The sequence below is a fragment of the Coenobita brevimanus genome, chromosome 29 (genome assembly GCF_032717465.1).
Source record: "Coenobita brevimanus isolate Jiangsu-jjx chromosome 29, ASM3271746v2, whole genome shotgun sequence".
Lineage (NCBI taxonomy): Eukaryota > Metazoa > Arthropoda > Malacostraca > Decapoda > Coenobitidae > Coenobita > Coenobita brevimanus.
In genome coordinates this window covers 9,021,841-9,043,103 of record NC_136982.1, presented here as the reverse complement: position 1 = coordinate 9,043,103, position 21,263 = coordinate 9,021,841, and the positions used below count along the sequence as shown (strand labels likewise).

Here is a 21,263-nt window from a genome sequence, read left to right as displayed (position 1 = left end):
CCACCAGCCGCATACTGATGTTGTAGTCAATAACAGCATCAGGCTTTATCACAGGCTCGCCAGTCCTTCTGTCGACCTTCCCTGTGGCTTGCATTTCCCCCTTGTGAACTGTGGTGAGCACATTCACGATTCTCTTATCGTGCCACCTGATCACCAGCATCTTGTCAGTTTTCTTCAGGTGCACGTCTCCGCGCTTTGATCTTTCAGCCTCGGGGAAGGCAGGGTAGTGTGCCCTATTGCTACGGACAGTGCCACATGATCCGACGCCGTGTTCAGAAAGGCATTTGGTGAGTTTTGGAGCTGTATAGTAATTGTCAGTATACAGGACATGATTCCCGTCAAAGTACTTTTCCAACAGCACTTTCACCACAGAACCAGAGAATCCAAGGGGGTCAGTCTTGTCCAAGTCCACATTGCTGGCGGTGTAAATAACGAAGTCTAAGATGAACCCCTTCTTGCAGTCGCACAGCACGAAAAACTTTATTCCAAAGCGGTGGCGTTTACTAGGAATATACTGCACGAACCGAAGACGGCCCCTGAACAAAACCAAGGACTCGTCAATCACAACTTTCTTGAAGGGGCGCAGGAACCTCGTAAACTTATCCTTGATCAAGTTCAGGATTCCCCTCACTTTCCATAATGGGTCAGTTTGGGAAGGCTCATCATTGTTCGCAAAGTGAAGGTAAGTCATGAGTTGCCTGAAACGATCACGACTCATGTATTTATTGAAGATGGGTGTGGGGCAAAGATCGTCTGACCTCCAGTATTCCTCGAGCTTATGCTTCCAATTGTGGGGCATCAATAACATCAAACCAATAAATACAAACAGTTCCCTGATCGTTACAGGAACCCATGCTGCCATCCGCGACGTGGATGGCGTTGCAGCTTCACCTTCACCTTCACGAACTGCAGCAGATTGCCCCTCGTACCTGTTCGTCTCGGTACAAATCTGCTCCATTGCTTCGTTATCCAGGAAGGCCAACAGGTAGTCCAAGCATTCACCATCCTCTGGGACAGGGAAGTCAGCCTGTATTCCACACCCACTGGCATCAAAGGGCAGATCTTCCGGCACAAAATCTGAGCCCTCTGACCACACGAAGGCATCCAGAGTGCCCTGCCTAGGCTGGGAGGTGCTGGGGGCAGTGGGGGGTGAGGCAGGTCGTGTGGCAGTGGGTGAGGCAGGCGGTGAGGCAGTGTGTGAGGCAGAGGCTGTCCTAGGTCGTGTCGGTGTAGTGGTGGTGGTGGTGGGGAGATAAGCTGAAGGTTCAAGGTCACTCGCGGTGGCGTGACTGGCGAGTTGCCTAGTGCGAGTAACCTTAGCTAGTCTTACACTAGGAGACAAAGTTCTAGCCCTACTAGCACGAACACTGGGCCTACGGAAACCTCTTCGTAAACTAGACTGCCTACTTCCCTTCTGAGGTGGTGAAAGCGACTCCGAAGACTCCGGAGAAAGGGCAGCTGAAGATGACGACGAGAGAATGGGGCTGGGAGTGCGTGGCGGGCTGGCGGTGGCGTGACGTGGTGTAGGGGACAATGGCTGGGAAGCTGGGTCACCACTTCTTCTCCTCTTGGCCCCCTTTCCATTCACTAGGCCCCTTTTCACAGGAGCCTTGCCTGTTGAGGTGCTTGGCACAGGAATAGTCACTTCTGGCACCTCAGACTCAGCACTCGATAGCGTGTCCGACTCTGCCAGGCTAGATAAGACACCGACGTCACTTCCATAATCCATGGACGCTTTCAATAACTCACTAGCTATAGCCGAGTCACTAAGTCCCTTAGCAGTTCCTTGTAAGGGTTTGTACGGGGTGGAGGTCACAAAACCCTTTTTCGGAGGGCTGGAAGGCACAGACTTGGAAGAGCTTGAGTTGGACATGGTGTCACCTTGAAAGATTCGCGTGGGCAAACCGCGCGAAAAAATGCTAGTGTGACAACTGAGGAAACAAGCGTTTCCAAATAGCATAAAGTGCTTGCGAGAGGAAGGTGCAGATTGACACGTATGAGCCGTCCGCGCGCTGCTATATCACACGACGAGGGAGGGCCGGGCAGCAGTGCGTGGGTGGGTGAAAAAAAATGAAACTTGGCAACAGCCGAGGTCAGTAGTACAAAGGTCAAGTGTGCTAAAAGTAGCTCAAGGGTGGCGGTACTGATAGACAATACCAGCTGGAGCCTGCTTGACCACGGTTATTCAAAATTTACTAGAATCGCAAACGCGACGATCCGCCGTTATGTCCCTTTGGCCGAGCGTCGCAAATGAGACGATCCGCGTTTAAGGGGTTAGAGGAAGAAACGGTCAGAAATGATGATCAAGTAATGTGGCAAAAAGAGGTCAGGTATGGTGATGAGTGAGTGAAACAATGCTTATAATGCCTATATTAATGTTTGAAAACCAATATACTCTTGTATTACATATAAATTCGTACCAAGTAAATAAATAAATACCGTTTATGAGTAGTGTGAAGTAGTTACTCTTCCACAGAACTCGTTTTCTTTGGTGCCAGCCTGTTAGAAAACCCAGTAAGGTAAGGAGGTACTGCTACCTGGTTCGAGTATTTTAAACCTCAGGTGAGCGATTTCTCTATGAATTTTCGATGTTTCTCACCAAAAGCGGAGGTTTGAGCCAAAAAAATAAACAAAATCCAAAAATGGTCGGGATTGGGGGGAGTCAGTGGTGGAAAAGTGGTCGGGATGGGGCGGGTTAATGCACCTAGCTGAACTACTGAGGATGAATTCATCATGGTGGAAGAGCATAGTTTCGTAAGGGTGTAAGAGCAGAGGAGAAGTTACAAACGAGAATCGTGGTGGCAGCTACCATAAGTTAATGGTGTATATGAAAGCACAGTGTACCTATACACAGTCTGCCGACCAGCACTGGCAGCACATGGAAGCATGGTTAAGTGACGTCATGCAAGCTGTCCTACCGTTTGTCTGCTGAAAAAACTTGGACTGATATGATTAACATAAGTCCAGTGCACATGCCTACTAAAAAATTTTATTCCCAAGTACTTGTCTTGGGGGAGATAATGAAAGGTGTTCATGGTGAAAGTTTGCGAGAAGGAGCTAAGTGTGTATTGACTCTCACATCTGAAATGGAACAGGCTGGTGTTGATCTCCCAACAGAGTCACTTCATTCTTTGCTAAAATATCTGCTTTCTTTAGAATGGGATAATTAAATAAAATAATTACTATGAACAAGAGAAAATGTGGTGTAAACAGAGGGTCATTAAAAAAAAAAAAAAGGAAACAGTCACATAAATAACCAGTGAATGCCAGTTTTACTTTCTAGTTAACCAAGCTTGGTGTGTTCTTTATCCTTATCGTATGATTTATTCATCCATATTCTATCATATTCTTAGCTACTACTGCTTTGCTCCATATCATGTACAATTATTCTCATGTACATCTCATGTACAATTATTCTTATCTTGTATGATTGATTTAATGTAACTATTTCTGTTAAATCCTTCAGTTCGTGGACGTGCTTTTAATGTTTCCTTTTTACTTTACCCAGGGGTTTAAAACTGTCTTCCAGACAGTTTTCAACCCCCTTTACCTCTCAGAGGATCATTAAACTGAATAAAATAGTCTGGTGTTAGTAGGAAGAAATCATTAAAAGTGTCCTCGGACTGAAGGGGTATGTTGCTTTCCTGTTGTACTTTAACCCGTAGATTGTGCAATTACCCTTTTTTTCCCCCACCCCGTGGTGCGCAAAAAGTGAAGAAAAAAGTTATTTTTTTTTAGTTTTTGTTTATTATAAATTTGAAGGTAAACATCCAGGGCATCATCAGGAAAAAAAGAAAAACATTGTAATAATAATAATCACCCTCTCTCCGTCTTTGTGTAGGGCAATGGTTTCCAGCCTTTTCTAATTCTCACCCCCCCCTCATTGAATGACACGTTCCCTACGCCCCCCTTCCTCAAATACTGTATTTTACTGGCGTAGTTGGCACATGTCAATAAATATCATAGATTCTTAAACTATGAAATTGTTTATATGTTCAGATAACTAGATTTCTTATTCATATCTGAAATATTTTCTCCATATTTAGAAATTACTGAATTCCATCATAATTCATAGTGTCAAATATAATTACCCTCTTTATCAAGCCGTTGTGCCCCCCCCCAAGGCAGCCCTTCGTGCCCCCCTAGGGGCACGCCACACAGGTTGGACTCCACTGGTGTAGGGCCATGCATAAGTTTACGTGAGGGAGTAATGAAACAATGAAAAAATGAAAAAAAGTTTTTGTTTATTATAAACTATAAGATAAACATCCAGGGCATCATGTGATGAAAAGAAAACAATCTCCCTCTCTCCATCTTTGCATAGCGTCATGCATAAGTCTGAGTTGGGGTGGAGTAGTTAGCAGCGACGCACGGCCAGCACAGCCTGGGCTGTGGCTCTCAACGTGACACTACTCAGCCTGAGCTGTGGCTCGCAATCCACGGGATGATTTGTTTAGCAATGTAGTAACCAAAAAGCCTACTGATGTCTTTGACATACCAGTTACTACTTATATGATTATTATGATTATTTATCACGTTTATCTTCACTGAAGAAACAGTGAGAAACAGACATTGAGGGATAGCAGCATGTACGATACAAACAGGGGATACAGATAATGAGAGCTAGTGGGAACTCCAAAGCACAGCTAGCACCAAGTCATGCTCCAACCAGGCTCAGTTTGGTTCAGCTGGCTGGCAGACTGCATGAATAGGTCGACTGTGTATGTAAGCACCTCAGAGGTACCTTCGTCTTTTTTCGTCAACGTCATGGCAGAGGCTCTTCACACTTGCAGGGATATATAAATCCACCAGTGTTGAGTGTGTCCCAGGCATGACAGATAGAAAATAGAGATATATGACGTCTAAAGCTAAGAAATTCGCCAAGAAGCAGCAAGGTTTGGCCGTCTCTCTGTCTTTCCCGGGGATAGCTCAATGAGATTCAAAGTATTCAGTGAACACTGAATGAAGATGTGATTTAGTGGCTTCTATAATTTGTCAATGGTGACTAGTTGAAGGATGAACTGATTTGTGCCATGAACTGTGGTCAAAATTTAATAAATACAGAATGAGTGATGAAGCTTCAGTGAAAGATTACATGATGGAATATAAGAAACTTTAAAGGTGATGAAATATGGCATAGAAATATCCACTCCCACACGGGCATCCAAGATGCTTGATGATGTATGCCTGTCGCAGAGGAACAGACAGTTAGTGGTGAGTGGAGTGAATTTCAGCAAGATACACTTCTGGAACAAATTTCCACTTAGCTTAAAAAAAACTGTAAGCAGACAATACTACTATGAGAAGCTGCAATTATTGGAGTTACCGTTGACTGTACGTGTATCATTTGCTAGCCCACCACCCACAAAGTGGTGTGACAGAGGCAGGGAACGACGAAGTGGATGGCCAGTGTCCAGATAGAGAAGCCTACAGCGGTAGAGGGCTGGTGTGGAAACCCATTGGACGTTCAGGGCAGACCAACATGATGTCGAAGCTGTGATTCTACATACCACTACACAGGGAAATGCCCCGAGAGAAGACAGCAAGAATTTGATGCATTCTTTGCCACTGAAGAAATCAGCTCTGAGGAAATATTGGTCACAGGAACTGATCATTGCCGTTGATGAATGTTTATACTGAATGTTTGGTTGGCGAATCTCTAAATTGTGCCATCCTGGATAGTGTCTGTACCTAAACAGTTTGTGGTTTGGATTGGACTGAATATTATCCAGATATACTGAACAGTGGTATACTGAGTAAAGTTAAAGAAATTGCCGGTTTATGTTTGGCAATGGGAATGCTTTAGAGTTTTTAAAGCAGACTGTCATATCATGTGTCATTGCAAGACGGGAATGGTTACTTAAAACTGATGTAGTGAACAATGATATCACATTTCTTCTAGGTAAACTTCCTACGAAAAATGCTGAAGTCAAATTAACTACCGTAATGGACAACATATTTTTGATAAACAAGCACCCGTGCAGTAAACACCATCAGGTCTTTACTGTATTCCCACAGTGAAGCAAAACAATCTCCCTTGGATGTGAGACAGGAAATGATGGGAAATGAGAATGATAAGAATGAAAGGAAGATTGCTTTGAAGCGTCACAGACAATTTGCTAAGTTTTCTAGCAATATATTTAAATATCTGCTAACTAATACTGGGATTACAGATTGAAGATATAAAACATTAATAGGTGAAATCAGTGACAGTTGGAATATTTGTAAGACATATAAAAGAACTCCATCCAAGGTCTGTAATATGTCTTTCTCTGCTCCGACACTTTGATGAAGTAGTTGCCATGGATCTCATTGAGTACAATATGAAAAGAGGTATGTATTTTCTTCACTTGAGAGTTGTATCTACGAGATTTGGTATTTCTTCAGTATTATGCAAGTAGGATAAACACACTGGTAGTGATCTGATTATATAAAAATGGATGGGCACCGGCCATGGCCCCCCAAAGTTTTTCACTGATGATGGTGGGGAGTTTGCAAACGAAGCTTGGAGAGATAGGTGTGAAAATTTAAACTTTACCTCTGTGTGTTATCTCAATAAAAGTAAGTGAAAACAAAGCAGCATTTCATTTAGAAACAACAGATTTCAGGCTCTAAGTTATGTTGAGTGTGACATTGATGAGCTGAATGAGACTAACAAAAGTGGTAAGAGAATCAGCGAAGGTAGTAGGGAAAGTTAATACAGCCAAAGCCAACAAGTATTCAAAAATGACCCTCCAGCTCATGGAAAAACAAAGAAAGTAGAGGAAATTTAAAACAAAGTAAGATGAAAGAGAAACAGCGGAATTAAAGGAGGAAAAGCATAGATCAGATCAAAGAAACCATCAGAAAATGAAAAGTCTGAAACAGGTCCAAAGTAAAATGGTACTAGGATGGTAACAAATTATATCACTTAAACACACATAAAATGGTGACGTTGTTAAATGCAGAGACAGGGTGATGCGAGTTGAAGAATTTACAGAGAACTGTATTCATCAAAGACAATACCACGAATACCAAACTTTTCAGTTGACACAAGGAAAATGCCAGTTGTAACACCAGCCAAAGTAAACATTTCTCTTAAAAGTATGAAATGCAGGAAGGCTCCAGGTGAAGGTGAAATAGCAGTGGACTTACTCACGGATGCAGGAGTAGGAGTACAAATCACACTCGCCCACTTTTTACTCAGTGTATAAAAAAGAAGAAAATTCCCAAAACATGGTGTTATGCAAGTTACTGTATTTTGCATTACAAGAAAGGTGACTCAGTAGATCTCTGTAACTCTCGACCCACTACCTTACTACCGCTTATTCACAAACTCTTCATTGAAGTCCTTACAAACATAATAGCAACAAATTTGGAAGCAAACCAACCTCGTGAACAGGCAGGATTCCAAAGCGGGTATTCGACTATTAGTCATCTACACACAGTGAATCAGCGAACTGAGAAAAGTACAGAATATAAGAAACACTCAGCTTACATTATGTTGATTATGAAAAAGCTTTCGACTCAGTGGAGGAAATAGCAATTATAAATTCACTGTGAAAAGGAGTAAATGAGAACATTGTAAAACTGCTCGAAACATAAAATGAGGGAACTGCTACAGTTCAATTACATAAAGCCACGGAAAAAGTTAAGACTGAAAAGGGCGTGCGTCAGGGAGATACAATTTCACCAAAATTATTTACAGAATGCTTAGAAAGTATTTTGAGAGAGCTAGACTGGGAGAACAAACGATTAATCTTTCATGGAGAAAACTAAACCATTAAAGAATTTTACATTTGACTCTTAATCTCAGTAACAGCTAAAACATTGCAAGAAATATTAAATGACCCAAATAGAGAAAGTCTCAATGCAGGGCTAATGATGAACTGGAGAAAAATTAATGTTTAATCCAAATAAAACAAACAGCATCATCACAATAAACAAAGAAATTCTTGAAGAGGGTCGAGTACTACAAAAGCATGAGGCAAATACTAAAACTAACGAAAGACCATGATAACCAAATAAAAAGACATTTCACTTGGATGGAATCCTTTCTGCAATCCACCAAACATCATGAAAAGAAGCTCTCCAGTAAAAATGAAATGAAAAGTACTGTATATAACGAATGCATAATCAAAGCAATGACATACGGTTGTGAGAACTGGAAACTGACAAAAATGATGGAAATTAAACTAATCCGTTCTCAAAGAGCAATGGAAAGGTCAATGTTTGGAATATTTTTAAGAGACCGAAAAGATCAATTTGAGTGAGAGAGCAGACTAAAGTCAAAGACACAACAGAAGTTATGACAGAACAAAAATGGAGGTGGGCAGGGTGGGCAGGTTGTGTATCCAGAACAAGGGATAAACGATGGAGCAAGAGGCTGACTGATTGGACTCCAAGAGATTGTTAGCATAGTAGAATACAGCCAGGCAGCAGGTGGAGATTTTAGATAGAGAAGTTTGCAGGTAAAAAATATCAGAAGCAGGATAAAGCAAGGAATCCTTGGAAAGCTGGGGTAGGTCTTTGCTCACCATAATTATATATATATATATATATATATATATATATATATATATATATATATATATATATATATATATATATATATATACCGTATATAGATAGATAATAGATAGACAGACAGACAGACAGCTAGACAGCTAGATAGGTAGATAGGTAGATAGATAGATAGATAATGCTAAGTATCATACAAGTAACATTTCACTTTGGTATAAGCTATATCACCTGATTCATAGTTCTCATTCACCTGGCTTTCTGTGGTGACGTCCCTGGAAGCCAATAGCCATGTAAGCTGTGGTGCTGGGTTGCCTCCATTCACCATACAGTGCAGGGTGAGTGTGTTGCCCTCCCGTGTGGTCAGCCTCGCACCCGCTGCCAGCTGGGCACCGCCGTATACCATATATGGACGCTCAGGGGTGACTGTGGGAGCAGAGGTAATACGGTTAATAACACCGACAAGAAATTTCAATCTCTTCAGGCATGGGACGTGATATAAAATATTCTTCTGCTGTTACCAGCCAAGTTTATTCCACTAAAGGAAGCATCGTACCAAGAAGCTGATTTTATCATGGGATATGCTAGGAAGAATAAAATAAACAATTTTTTTTTTTTGCCTATCGACCATTGGGTCCGAAACCCCTGGTCGTTGATTAAGGAAAAACACACACACACACACATACATATATATATATATATATATATATAGAGAGAGAGAGAGAGAGAGATACATAGATAGATATTATGTATGTATATATAAAACGTTTCATTTATTGATTTATATTTTTATTGGTAATTTATTCCCTTTTTTCTTTCTTTCCATATCACTCAACTTGTAAAGAAAAAAAATCTATTCTAACATCCTAAAACTGATAAACCAAGCAAGCAAATTACTAACCTATACTAAAGCCTAAAGATACAAATACCTATATTAATGGGAAAAATACCTCAACTAACGGAATACCATCAACTGCAGATATATAATGCATTCAATGCAATACACACCTGCGCTCATTACCTGCTGACTGTTGGTCGAGGCACATGTATTAATATAGAGGACATCGGTATTGAAAGAGAATCACAAGAATCCAGAACTATTCCATATACGTCATCTGTCGGTCCAAATTTAGAAAACTTATACACACAGATGGAAACAATGCACATATTTACAAAGAGTTAAGTACCTCGTCCAACAGAACACCATCGACTGAAAATTCCCAATAGCTTTTTGTATTGCACACTTGCACTCATGAACTCGTGACTGTCAGGCGAGGCATAGGGTTTAATACAGTGGACATCAATCTAAGAAACCGTACATTCAGAAACAGGAACTATTTCAAATATGTCAACTGTCAACCTCAATTAAATAATACAATATATACATATAAACTGTCGATAGAAACTATAACTATACAATAAAAAGTCATATCAATCTGACCAGTCTGGTCTCCCTCAGGAAGGCCATCAATATATCAGTCAACAATATCTCCATCACCCAGGATGGTGGAAAGGGTGAAGGGAACGTCTTGCCACAGTAAATTAGTATTGAAGCACGTTCACTTATAAATCGCCCACAGTGCAGGATTATATGACTGATAGACAAAACCACATCACAGATGTCACAATGTGGTGGAAGTCGCTTTTCTATATAAGGGAACCTAAGAGTAATATGGGTTGGCTACTGTTCAAATGTAAACGTGCTAATACCTTTTATTCCAAGTGACTGGATCGATTAGCAGACGCTTAATCACCAAGCGTTGGTTTGCATGTTTCTGTATTGAGTCAGGTTCACAGTCTGTTCCACAAAAGATTTACTGATTGCTTTCGGATGGAGTGACTCAACTGTAGGTCACGAGGAACGTCCCATTTTTAATGGACCTCCATACCCAGCTTTGCAGGTAAGTAAGCCTGTTCATTGCCATATATACAATGACCAGGCACTCTGACCAGCGTGAAGGACTTGTTGCCCGAATGTTATTTATTTATGATGAGGCCCTGGATCTTTCATAAGAATCCGTAGTGCAAGAAGCATTTGCCTGAAGGGCTGACTTTGAATCTGAAATATGACAAATGAGCCTTGTCTACAATTAAGAGCATAGTCTACGTCTTGATCAATAGCAAAACGATTAGAGATAAACACAGGTGTGAGTCGGTCCCGAAACTCGAGGGTACATTTAGTCGACCACACACTACCACCCACACATTCAACCGACTTGGAGTCATCGGTGTACAATTGGTGCAACCCCAAAAGATGTACGATGACGGTACATAACAAATGGTGGACCGCCACCCCCGATGCCATGGATGAGACATCAACATTAAAGTTAGGTGGCTTCCAGGGCGCTATATTTTCAAGCGCCAACTTGTCACAGTCGGTAAGGTCCACACAAAGCTCCTGAGTCAGTAAGTGGAGGCATATGGCAAGTGGCCCAACAAACCCCCTCATAAGATGATGGTGCTGATGAAATGGGTCACAGGCCACACTGCCAAGATCAATTTTCATAATATTCTCACACCGTGTGGAAAAAGCAATTGGTCCTGGCAAACATGGAGGGGAGGTACACTCATGATTACTAATCTCTGACCAGACGTGTGGCGGGCAGTGTCATGACCACACACGAACCACGAATTCGAACACAGCATCTACACCAGTGGGCAGGGCAATGAACTGTTACCAGGTGATCCGAAGCTTTCTACTCCTCATATCTCTGATATTACCTTATTTTTATGGCTCCTCTTCCATAATATTGTACTTTGCATTTATTGACAGGGGCTGATATTTCTTCAGTCAGTCTGTAATTGGGCAATTTCCAAGAAGTAAATAAACATGTGCCACTATATGTGGGTATCTGCATCATATACACCGTTATAATCATTTATGAATTAACAACATTTATTGGCACATGTTATGACCATAGGGAGCATGCAGCTAAGACGTTATGTTGGAATAGCGCAACCATTCCTACTGAATGATATGGGGCCTGTTATAACAGGAAAAAAAAAAAAAAACATTCAGTTCAAACGAGTAAGTAATGGTTGAACTGGTAGAAAGGCGCCCTGCAGTCTTATTGGACCCGGGATCGAATCCTGGCTGGGGCAGGGAACAGTCTAAGGATTTGAATTTCATAAAAGCAGACTTCATTGCTCTACCAGAAAACCTGCCGAAATGTCGTAAAAATACCCCTGCTAATACCAGTACACCAGCCCTGTATGAGACAGCCCTAGCATATATTCAATATGGACGGTAGGTGTTAGTGCCAATGTGCTGACATGTGGACTCGTGGAGGTGTGTAGGAGGACTACTGGGCCTTGGAATGGGCCCTGAAGCCTTTTCCCAGAGTCGGACATTATATATATATATATATATATATATATATATATATATATATATATATATATATATATATATATATATATATATATATATATATTGTTACACGTTAAGTGAGAATATAAATCACTACTGTCCCGTAAAGTTCCAGGTTCAAAACAAAAGAGTTAGGTAAAATTACAAGTTAAAGTTTAATGCTCAAACTAACAACAAAACATTCAGGACTCATAAGGATAATGTAATGGCAAAAAACAGGTTAAATAATTTTATGGTTAACTGCAATAGCCTCTATTAACACGAAACTAGCAAGAGTAAATTTACCTAAGTCAGCCCTGATAAAATGAAAATACACTGGGTAATGCTCAGTTAATGCAAGATAAATTATTACAGATACAAAATATTATTAATGATGGCGGACAACCAGAACCTTACATAAATCACAAAAACCTTACTAGGCCTAAGAATTAACCTTATGCTACACAGTACAAGAAAAAATGCAACAACAGTTATACTCAAATTACACACAGCTGCTAGATGGTTGGAGACTTCCTGAGCGCTCACAATAATAATAACAGTACAGGGGAGGGCAGAGATGTGAGCAAAATGAGTAGTAGATCTAAGTGGCAATAATGCAGAGACTGAGCTCATTATATAGGGGCCAGCAGAGCTTGATACAACTTGTAAGAAGGACGCGCAAATGAAGCCATAGGGGACAAAGAGCTGACAATCCTACTCTGAACAACAGAAAGGACGACTTACTATACTATAACGGTAGAAGGGGGGACTGAGGCAGAACACGCTCGTGATCAAACAGGCAGCACACTGTACGTTAGAATTACACAAAGGATGATGAAATCATAGGCTATGTAACACCTCCCCACAAAGAAAAAGAAATTTACAAAGGAAATTTCTTATTACTCTAAAACAATTTGTCTAAAGTCTAGATAAGCAATCTGCAATAACATTTTCTTTCCCCTTGACATGTTGTATGTCTAATGAATACTCCTGAAGAAGTAGACTCCATCTTGTCAATCTCTGATTTTTATCTTTAAACTTACTAAGGAATTTCAGTGGGTTATGATCGGTATAAATAACTATGGGGTCAAAACCAGAACACAAATAAAATGAAAAATGCTGTAAACCCAAAATCAAGGCCAAAAGCTCTTTCTCAATAGTTGAGTAGTTCTTTTGAGGTGGAGTGAACTTCTTACTGTAGTAAGATACAGGGTGTTCAATACCCTGATCATCCTCTTGCAGCAAAACAGCCCCAGCTCCTGTATCACTTGCGTCAACAGCCATCTTAAAAGGCTTAGCAAAATTTGGAGTAGCGAGCACTGGCTGACTTAATAGGATAGCTTTAAGTTTGTTGAAAGAGGATTCACAGGTATCGGTCCAGACAAATTTAACTCCCTTTTTCAGTAGGTCTGTAAGTGGTGATACAAGAATTGAAAAGTTAAGAACAAATCTCCTGTAATAACCTACCATTCCCAAAAATCTTTGTAGCTCTTTCCTACTTTTAGGTCTGGGAAGATCACTTATAACCTGAACCTTAGCTCCTGGTGGTGCAACATGTCCATCACCAATTACGTACCCAAGGTACTGAACTTTAGCTTGACCAAACTCACACTTTGATAAATTAGCTACAAGATTAGCCTGAACCAAACGCTCAAGAAATTTACTGACATGGCGTAGGTGATCTTTCCAGTTGTCACTGAAGATTAATACATCATCAATATAAACAACACACCCTGCCAAACCCTCTGTTACAACATTCATGAGCTTCTGAAAAGTGGCTGGTGCATTCTTCATACCATATGGCATTACAGAACATGCAAAAGTCTTTCCTAGTGTTACAAAACATGAGATCTCCCTAGCACGTTCAGTCATAGGTACTTCCCAGTATCCCTTTAACAAATCAAACTTACTTATGTACCTAGCCTTTCCGATCTTGTCTATGCAATCTTCCACACGAGGGAGAGGGTAAGTGTCTGTTTTGGTTATCTGATTAACACGTCTGTAGTCAATGCAAAGCCGCTGTGACCCACCTGGCTTAGGGACTAGAGTGACAGGAGAACTCCACTCGCTCTGACAGGGCTCAATCATCTTGTGGTCCAACAGGTAGCCAAGCTCCTTCTCCATGAGAGGAACTTTCACTGGGTTCACACGGTAAGGAGACAATTTAATTGGCTTTGCGTCTCCAACATCGACATCATGCATCAACACAGTGGTTCTTCCTGGAGTGGCACGGAACACTTGCGGGTACTCCTGCAGTAATGCCGAAAACTCCTGCCTTTCCTCGGGAGGTAGATGAGAAAGCTTAGTCTGGAGATCATTCATGATATCAGGATTCTTCCCCAAACTATCACTCAGGCTCATGCTGCATGGGAGAACTTCACTTGCAGACTCGGGTGGAACAGCTACAGTGCAGACTGGATTATTTTCGTCCCGCCTGTGATATAACTTTAGCATGTTGATGTGACATAGTTGCTTGTTCTTTCTACGATCTGGTGTGGCGATGACATAGTTGACATCACTGAGTTTCTTCTTCACGAAATAAGGACCACTAAACTTGACTTGAAGAGGTTGCCCATGAATCGGTAGCAGAATCAAAACCTGATCTCCTGGCTGAAAGTGGCGTAACCTGGACTTCTTACCATACCAAGTCTTCATCTCCTGAGCAGCTCCTAAATTCTCTCTCACCATCTGTAAAGCAGTGGACAGCCGTTCTTTGAACTTCATCACATACTTCAGCAGGTTGACGTCATCTTCCTCCGACAGCCAGCATTCCTTGAGTAGCTTAAGGGGTCCTCTTACTTCATGGCCAAACAGTAGTTCAAAAGGTGAGAAGCCCAGTGATTCATTTGGAGATTCTCTTGCGGCAAACACAACAAATGGAAGACCTTTATCCCAGTCTTTCTGATGTTCCAAACAGTATTTCTTGAGCATCGATTTGAGTGTTTGATGATATCTCTCCAACGCTCCTTGGGTCTGGGGATGGTAAGCTGAAGACGTGATCTGGGTGATGCCCAACTCTTTCAGAGGCTGCTTGAAAACATTTGACATGAAATTACATCCCCGGTCTGACTGTACCTCCTTGGGCAGACCAAACTTTGTGAAGAACCCTAGCATTTCCTTAACCACGTTCTTTGCTGAGATATTTCTAAATGGAATGGCTTCAGGATAACGAGTAGCCATATCAAGCAGGGTCAACACATAAGAAAATCCTGAAGAAGTCTTAGGAAGAGGGCCCACAATATCCACCAACACACGGGTGAAAGGCGCCTCAAAAGGAGGAATGGGAACTAGAGGTGCAACCCTTTTGGTCTGATTACACTTCCCCACAACTTGACAGGTGTGACAAGACTTACAATACCAGGAAACATCCCTGAAGATACCTGGCCAGTAGAAGTGTTTCAAAATGCGTGCCACAGTCTTCCTCACTCCAAGGTGTCCTGCCAAACTGGAATCATGAGCCACTCTAATGATATCCTGCCTACAAACACTAGGGATGACAACTTGATGTACAACCTCCCATTCACAGTCGGCTGATGCTGCTGGGGGTCTCCACTTCCTCATAAGTACTCCTGACTTTATATAATAACAAGTAGAAGCACCAGCTGACTCTTCCTCACTGCAAGCAGAGTTAGCTAGACCTTTCAACTCAGGGTCAGCAACCTGCAACTCAACCAACTCTTGACGAGACAAATTATCAACACTACGGGGTACTGCCTCATCTGGTGAGTGGTCCAAATTAGCAAGAAAAGTGTCAGCTAGGATAACATCATCATCATCATTATCCTCTAAGTCACCAGTAACTTTAGACTTAGCCCTAGTGACAGCACATGCAGGGAACACATCAGGGACATCACAACCCTGGGCCGCAGCCACCGGCTCACTAGACAACTGAGGAGCTGGACACACTTGACTTCCACCAATATCATTTCCAAGTAAGAAAGTTACACCTGTCATTGGGAGTGTCTCAACCAACGCAACCATAACGGAACCATTAATAAAACCAGACTCAAAATTCACTCTGCACAGAGGGACAGAGAAGTAATTATTCCCTACACCTTGTAAGATTACAGTTTCATCAGAGGAATTAACATTAGAGCCTAGAACACTGGTCAGCATAAGGGATTGGCAAGCACCTGTATCACGATATATTTTAACTGATTTCCTGTCATTACTGTCCAGAGGACTGACAAAACCATCAGACAGGAAATTAGCACATGAACTCTTGAGAGTGTCACCCACGTTACTGTTCAAAAGAGGAGCTCCATCATGAGAATTTAAGTTACCCCTCAAAGCAGGTTCAGTTAACTCAGTTAAAGAATTCTGGGAACTCTCAAGAGTGGACACTAGACCAATTGACTGAATATTTAAAGACTCCTTTTTGTTCACATCACGCTGTCTCCTGAAACATTTCTCCGTAGTATGACCAAGCTTACTACAATAAGTACATTTACTTTTCTGAAATCTAGAGGTGAAGCTGGTATTTACTTCCTGAGAAACATCATCTTTATTCTCTTTCCTGTTACCTGTACTCTGAGTAGAGGCAACATACTTACTCTCAGCTTTCCTTTTTTCTCTAGAATATCTCTTGTGAGTGAGAACATATTCATCAGCTAAAACTGCAGCATCAGACAAATTATCTATTCTTCTCTCATCAAGATATAGGCTTACATCTTTATTAATACACCTCTTGAAGTCCTCCAGCAAAATCATCTGCTTAAATTTGTCAAAATCAGAATCCACATTCTTAGAATTTAACCACTGCTCTAACAGATCTTCTTTGATTTTTGCATACTCAACATGGGATTGTTTATCTTGCTTGTAAGTTGTCCTAAATTTTACTCTATAGGCTTCAGGAACAAGCTCATAGGCCTTAAGTATCAGGCTCTTAAGTACATCATAATTATCAGATTGATCCTGAGGCAAAGATGCATAAGTTACTTGAGCTTTACCGGTGAGAACAGTTTGAAGGAGTACTGGCCAATACTTTTTGGGCCAATTAAAACCTGTAGCTACCCTCTCAAACAACTGAAAATACTTCGTTAAATCAGATTCATTAAAAGGTGGGACAAGTTTAACATTTTCAGCCACATAAAAATCATCAGAGCTAGATGATCCAGTTCCACCTTGTTTCATGCGATACTCATGGTCTGCCTGAATCCTAGCAAGTTCAACTTGTGCCTCAGCCTCCTTAGCACGAGACTCCGCCTCCTTAGCCTGAGCCTCCTGCAGGGCTAGCTGTAACTTAGCTAATTCAATCTGCGTTTGCTCATTTGGAGGAGTTACATTAAACAAGCTTTCATTAATCATGTCAACAATTTGATCTTTAGAATGATGAGAGCGAACAGCAATTCCCAATTGTTGAGCAACAAGCTTAAGTTCATTCTTTGTTCTGTTTTCTACATCACACACTGTTTGCACATTTGACAAAAAATCTTTGGCTTCATCAAGTGTAGTAATAGTAGACATCATGAATAAGTAACAGTCACAAAATATCAAGCAATATCCTTATGATAATATCCTGAATATCCTGATAAGAGGTCGCCAAATTTATGTTACGGAACAGAGAAAGATAATGTACACTTTAAGTGAGAATACTAAAAATCACTACTATCCCGTAAAGTTCCAGGTTCAAAACAAAAGAGTTAGGTAAAATTACAAGTTAAAGTTTAATGCTCAAACTAACAACAAAACATTCAGGACTCATAAGGATAATGTAATGGCAAAAAACAGGTTAAATAATTATATGGTTAACTGCAATAGCCTCTATTAACACGAAATTAGCAAGAGTAAATTTACCTAAGTCAGCCCTGATAAAATGAAAATACACTGGGTAATGCTCAGTTAATGCAAGATAAATTATTACAGATACAAAATATTATTAATGATGGCTGACAACCAGAACCTTACATAAATCACAAAAACCTTACTAGGCCTAAGAATTAACCTTATGCTACACAGTACAAGAAAAAATGCAACAACAGTTATACTCAAATTACACACAGCTGCTAGATGGTTGGAGACTTCCTGAGCACTCACAATAATAATAACTGTACAGGGGAGGACAGAGATGTGAGCAAAATGAGGAGTAGATCTAAGTGGCAATAATGCAGAGACTGAGCTCATTATATAGGGGCCAGCAGAGCTTGATACAACTTGTAAGAAGGATGCGCAAATGAAGCCATAGGGGACAAAGAGCTGACAATCCTACTCTGAACAACAGAAAGGACGACTTACTCTACTATAACGGTAGAAGGGGGGACTGAGGCAGAACACGCTCGTGATCAAACAGGCAGCACACTGTACGTTAGAATTACACAAAGGATGATGAAATCATAGGCTATGTAACAATATATATATATATATATATATATATATATATATATATATATATATATATATATATATATATATATATAAGGATGGAAGTTTAGAGGGTGAAGTGCTTGAAATGGTGCAACCGGGAAGAAAGGTTGCTGGTTCCTTGAAAGCAGTGATAATAGAGAAGTGAGCATGGAAGTGAAAAAGCTACTACATGACAGTATTGTGATACCAACTCTAACTCTTGGATGCAAACCTTGGACCTTGTTGGAGGGACAGTAGTCAAGAGTGAGAGCAGTGGAAATGAGTTATTTGAGAGAAGCATGTGGAGTCGCATTTTTTTTTTTTTTTAATAACAGAACGGAGGAAGGAAAAACAAATGGGGAAAAAAAATAATCCATACACCAGATTACTGGTGTCCTCTATTCATAAAATATCTGTAACAGTTAGAATTGAATAGTTGTGGGTTGAAATTTGGAGGAAAAGAACTCTGGGGAAGCGAGTTCCAGAGAGATGCAGTTCGGGAATGAAAGAATTCTGATAGGCAGAATTTCTGCAATATGGTTGAGTGACATTCCAGTCATGAGCGCTACCAGATACCTGTGTAGCACGAGGGAAGGCATGGAGAGGTGGCACCATGGACGCAACTTCGTCTGAGCATTTGCCAAAAAAATATCTGTAAAATAATGCAAGGGAGGCAACATTCCTTCTTACTTGCAGGGGAGGTAGTTTATATGTAATGGCAGGGTTGTTAATGATTCTAACAGCTTTATTCTGAATTTTGTCTAGTTGTCTTAATGCAACCTCTCCACAACCATTCCACAAGGGTGAGCAATATTCAAGCTGAGAGCGCACATGACTCTTATAAATTATAGCTAACTGCTCATTGGCGAAGAAGTTACGGACTCTGTACAATAATCCAAGTTTCTTTGAGGCGGTTTTAGCAAGTGATCTGACATGAGAGGTCCTGCTGAGGGCACTGTTAAGTGAGACACCAAGAATTTCAATACTTTTGGAGATGGGAATATTAGTAGCACTGAAGGTAATGTACGAATCTGGCAATATCTGTCTATTAGTAAACTCTATATATTTAGTTTTACTAGCATTAAAAGAGACAAGGTTGTTTTGTCCCCATTCACTGATTGTAGCTAGATCTTGATTTATGGAGATGGCTGTACTAGGTTGAGAGGTAGAGATATTAGACTTTGTAAATGGATGTCTGAGTGTGAATGAACTATGTAGTGTTGAGTCATCTGCATATGAGTGAATGGGATTGTGAGTGACAGATAAGAGATCATTAATATGAACCAGAAATAGGGTTGGCGCCAGAACTGATCCCTGCGGCACGCCAGCATTAACTGAGTGGAAATTCGAATATACATCATCTACTTTTACTCAGAGAGAGACAGACTGACAAATGAGGAAGTGAAGGAGTGTTGTGATGTGGATGTGATAGGAAACGTTAGGAGAAACACACTGAAGTGGTTTGGCCATGTGGAGAGAATGGAGAGTGAGACTGACGAGGAGAGTGTATGTGAGTGACGTGGAGAGTGGAGAGGGAGGGGGAGGCCAAGGATGAGATGGAGGGATGGAGTGGAGAAGCATATGAGAGATGGCGCTGTGAGCTGGGAGCAGGACGATGAAATGGCGGGGGATAGGGCGACATGGAGGCGATTTGTTTGTGGCTACCCCTTATGGGATACATACATATATATATATATATATATATATATATATATATATATATATATAAAGCATACTTAGAGTATGTCGTTTGGATGTGGGCTGCTGTGGTAGTCGTGAATATTTCTCCGTTATCACCTATCAACAGTCCTGTTAAAGGCTCGCCTCAAGAAATAGGTCAGTAAAATAATAGACAGATTTATAAAACACAGTATGAATGTCAAATATCACGCACTCATTACACACTAATAAATAACAGTTATGACCAAATTTCATGTCTGTTTCTTAAGATGCATATATATTAATTGAAAAAGTAATAAAATATGTGAAGCGAAAGTGATTCAGTGATACTTAAAAAATTGTTCATTGATGCACTAAACCTTTCTGGAACGATGGCTGAGCGTGTCTAATTGTGTAGCCTACGCCTGGCCACAGGTTTGGCTAACTCTCTGGTCAGAGATTAGTAATCATTAGTGTACATTCGCCTCCACTTTCATACGAGCCACACACATACACCTCAGGGCTCCAAGACATTCGCAAACATTTATTCTGTAACACATCCAGCCTCCTCAATGTGGCGTCAGATACTGACCCATAAACCTATGAGCCATAGTCCAGCTTAGATCCAATAAGAGACTTATACGCCATTAATAAACATTTTCTATTGGCATCCCAAGTAGTACCCGCTAGGTATTTAACCCGCCTCATCCCGAACACTTTTCCACCACTGACTCCCCTCAGTCCCGCTCATTTTTGGAAAAAAAAAATTTTTGGCTCAAACCTCCGCTTTTGGTGAGAAACATCGAAAATTCATAGAGAAATCACTCACCTGAGGTTTCTAATACTCAATACAGGTAGGAGTACCTCCTTACCTTACTGGGTTTTCTAACAGGCTGGCACCAAAGAAAACGAGTTCTATGGGAGGATAACTATTTCACACCACTCATAAACGGTATTTTTTTATTTACTTGGTACGAATTTATATGTGGTACGAGAGTATATTGGTTCTCAAGCAGTAATATAGGCATTATAAGCATTGTTTCACTCAGTAACTCATCACAATACCTGACCTTTTTTTGTCACATTACCTGATCATCATTTCTGACTGTTTCTTCCTCTAATGCTATGTAAAGTTTGTCCTCCACATTGTCATTGATGGGGGAATCACTCTGGCCTTGAATTTCGTACTGTGGCATGACATGGCTTTACTGGCCAGGTCACTGATAACAGGTGAATTGCTGAGACAATGGCATGCAGGGGGAAGGAGGAGGAGGTCATGCTGGGTAAGGCACTGTCCCTGCCTAGCATCTTGTAGAGGAAGGTGTCACGTGTATACGTACCAGAAATCACTCGCGAAAATTGAAAATTGTGCAAATTTGGGACCTTGCAATTGATTCGCGTTTATGTACATCAA

At 40.9% G+C, this 21,263-nt stretch overlaps 1 protein-coding gene across 1 annotated transcript in view; it reads right to left on the bottom strand.

The window, feature by feature from the left end:
* LOC145394919 (advanced glycosylation end product-specific receptor-like) overlaps positions 1 to 21,263 on the bottom strand; it is a 263,707-nt gene that overhangs the window by 86,149 nt on the left and 156,295 nt on the right. The window contains exon 4 of the mRNA XM_080268669.1: positions 8,753 to 8,925. Coding sequence (XP_080124795.1) covers positions 8,753 to 8,925 — 173 coding nt within the window. The remainder of the gene's footprint in view (positions 1 to 8,752; positions 8,926 to 21,263) is intronic.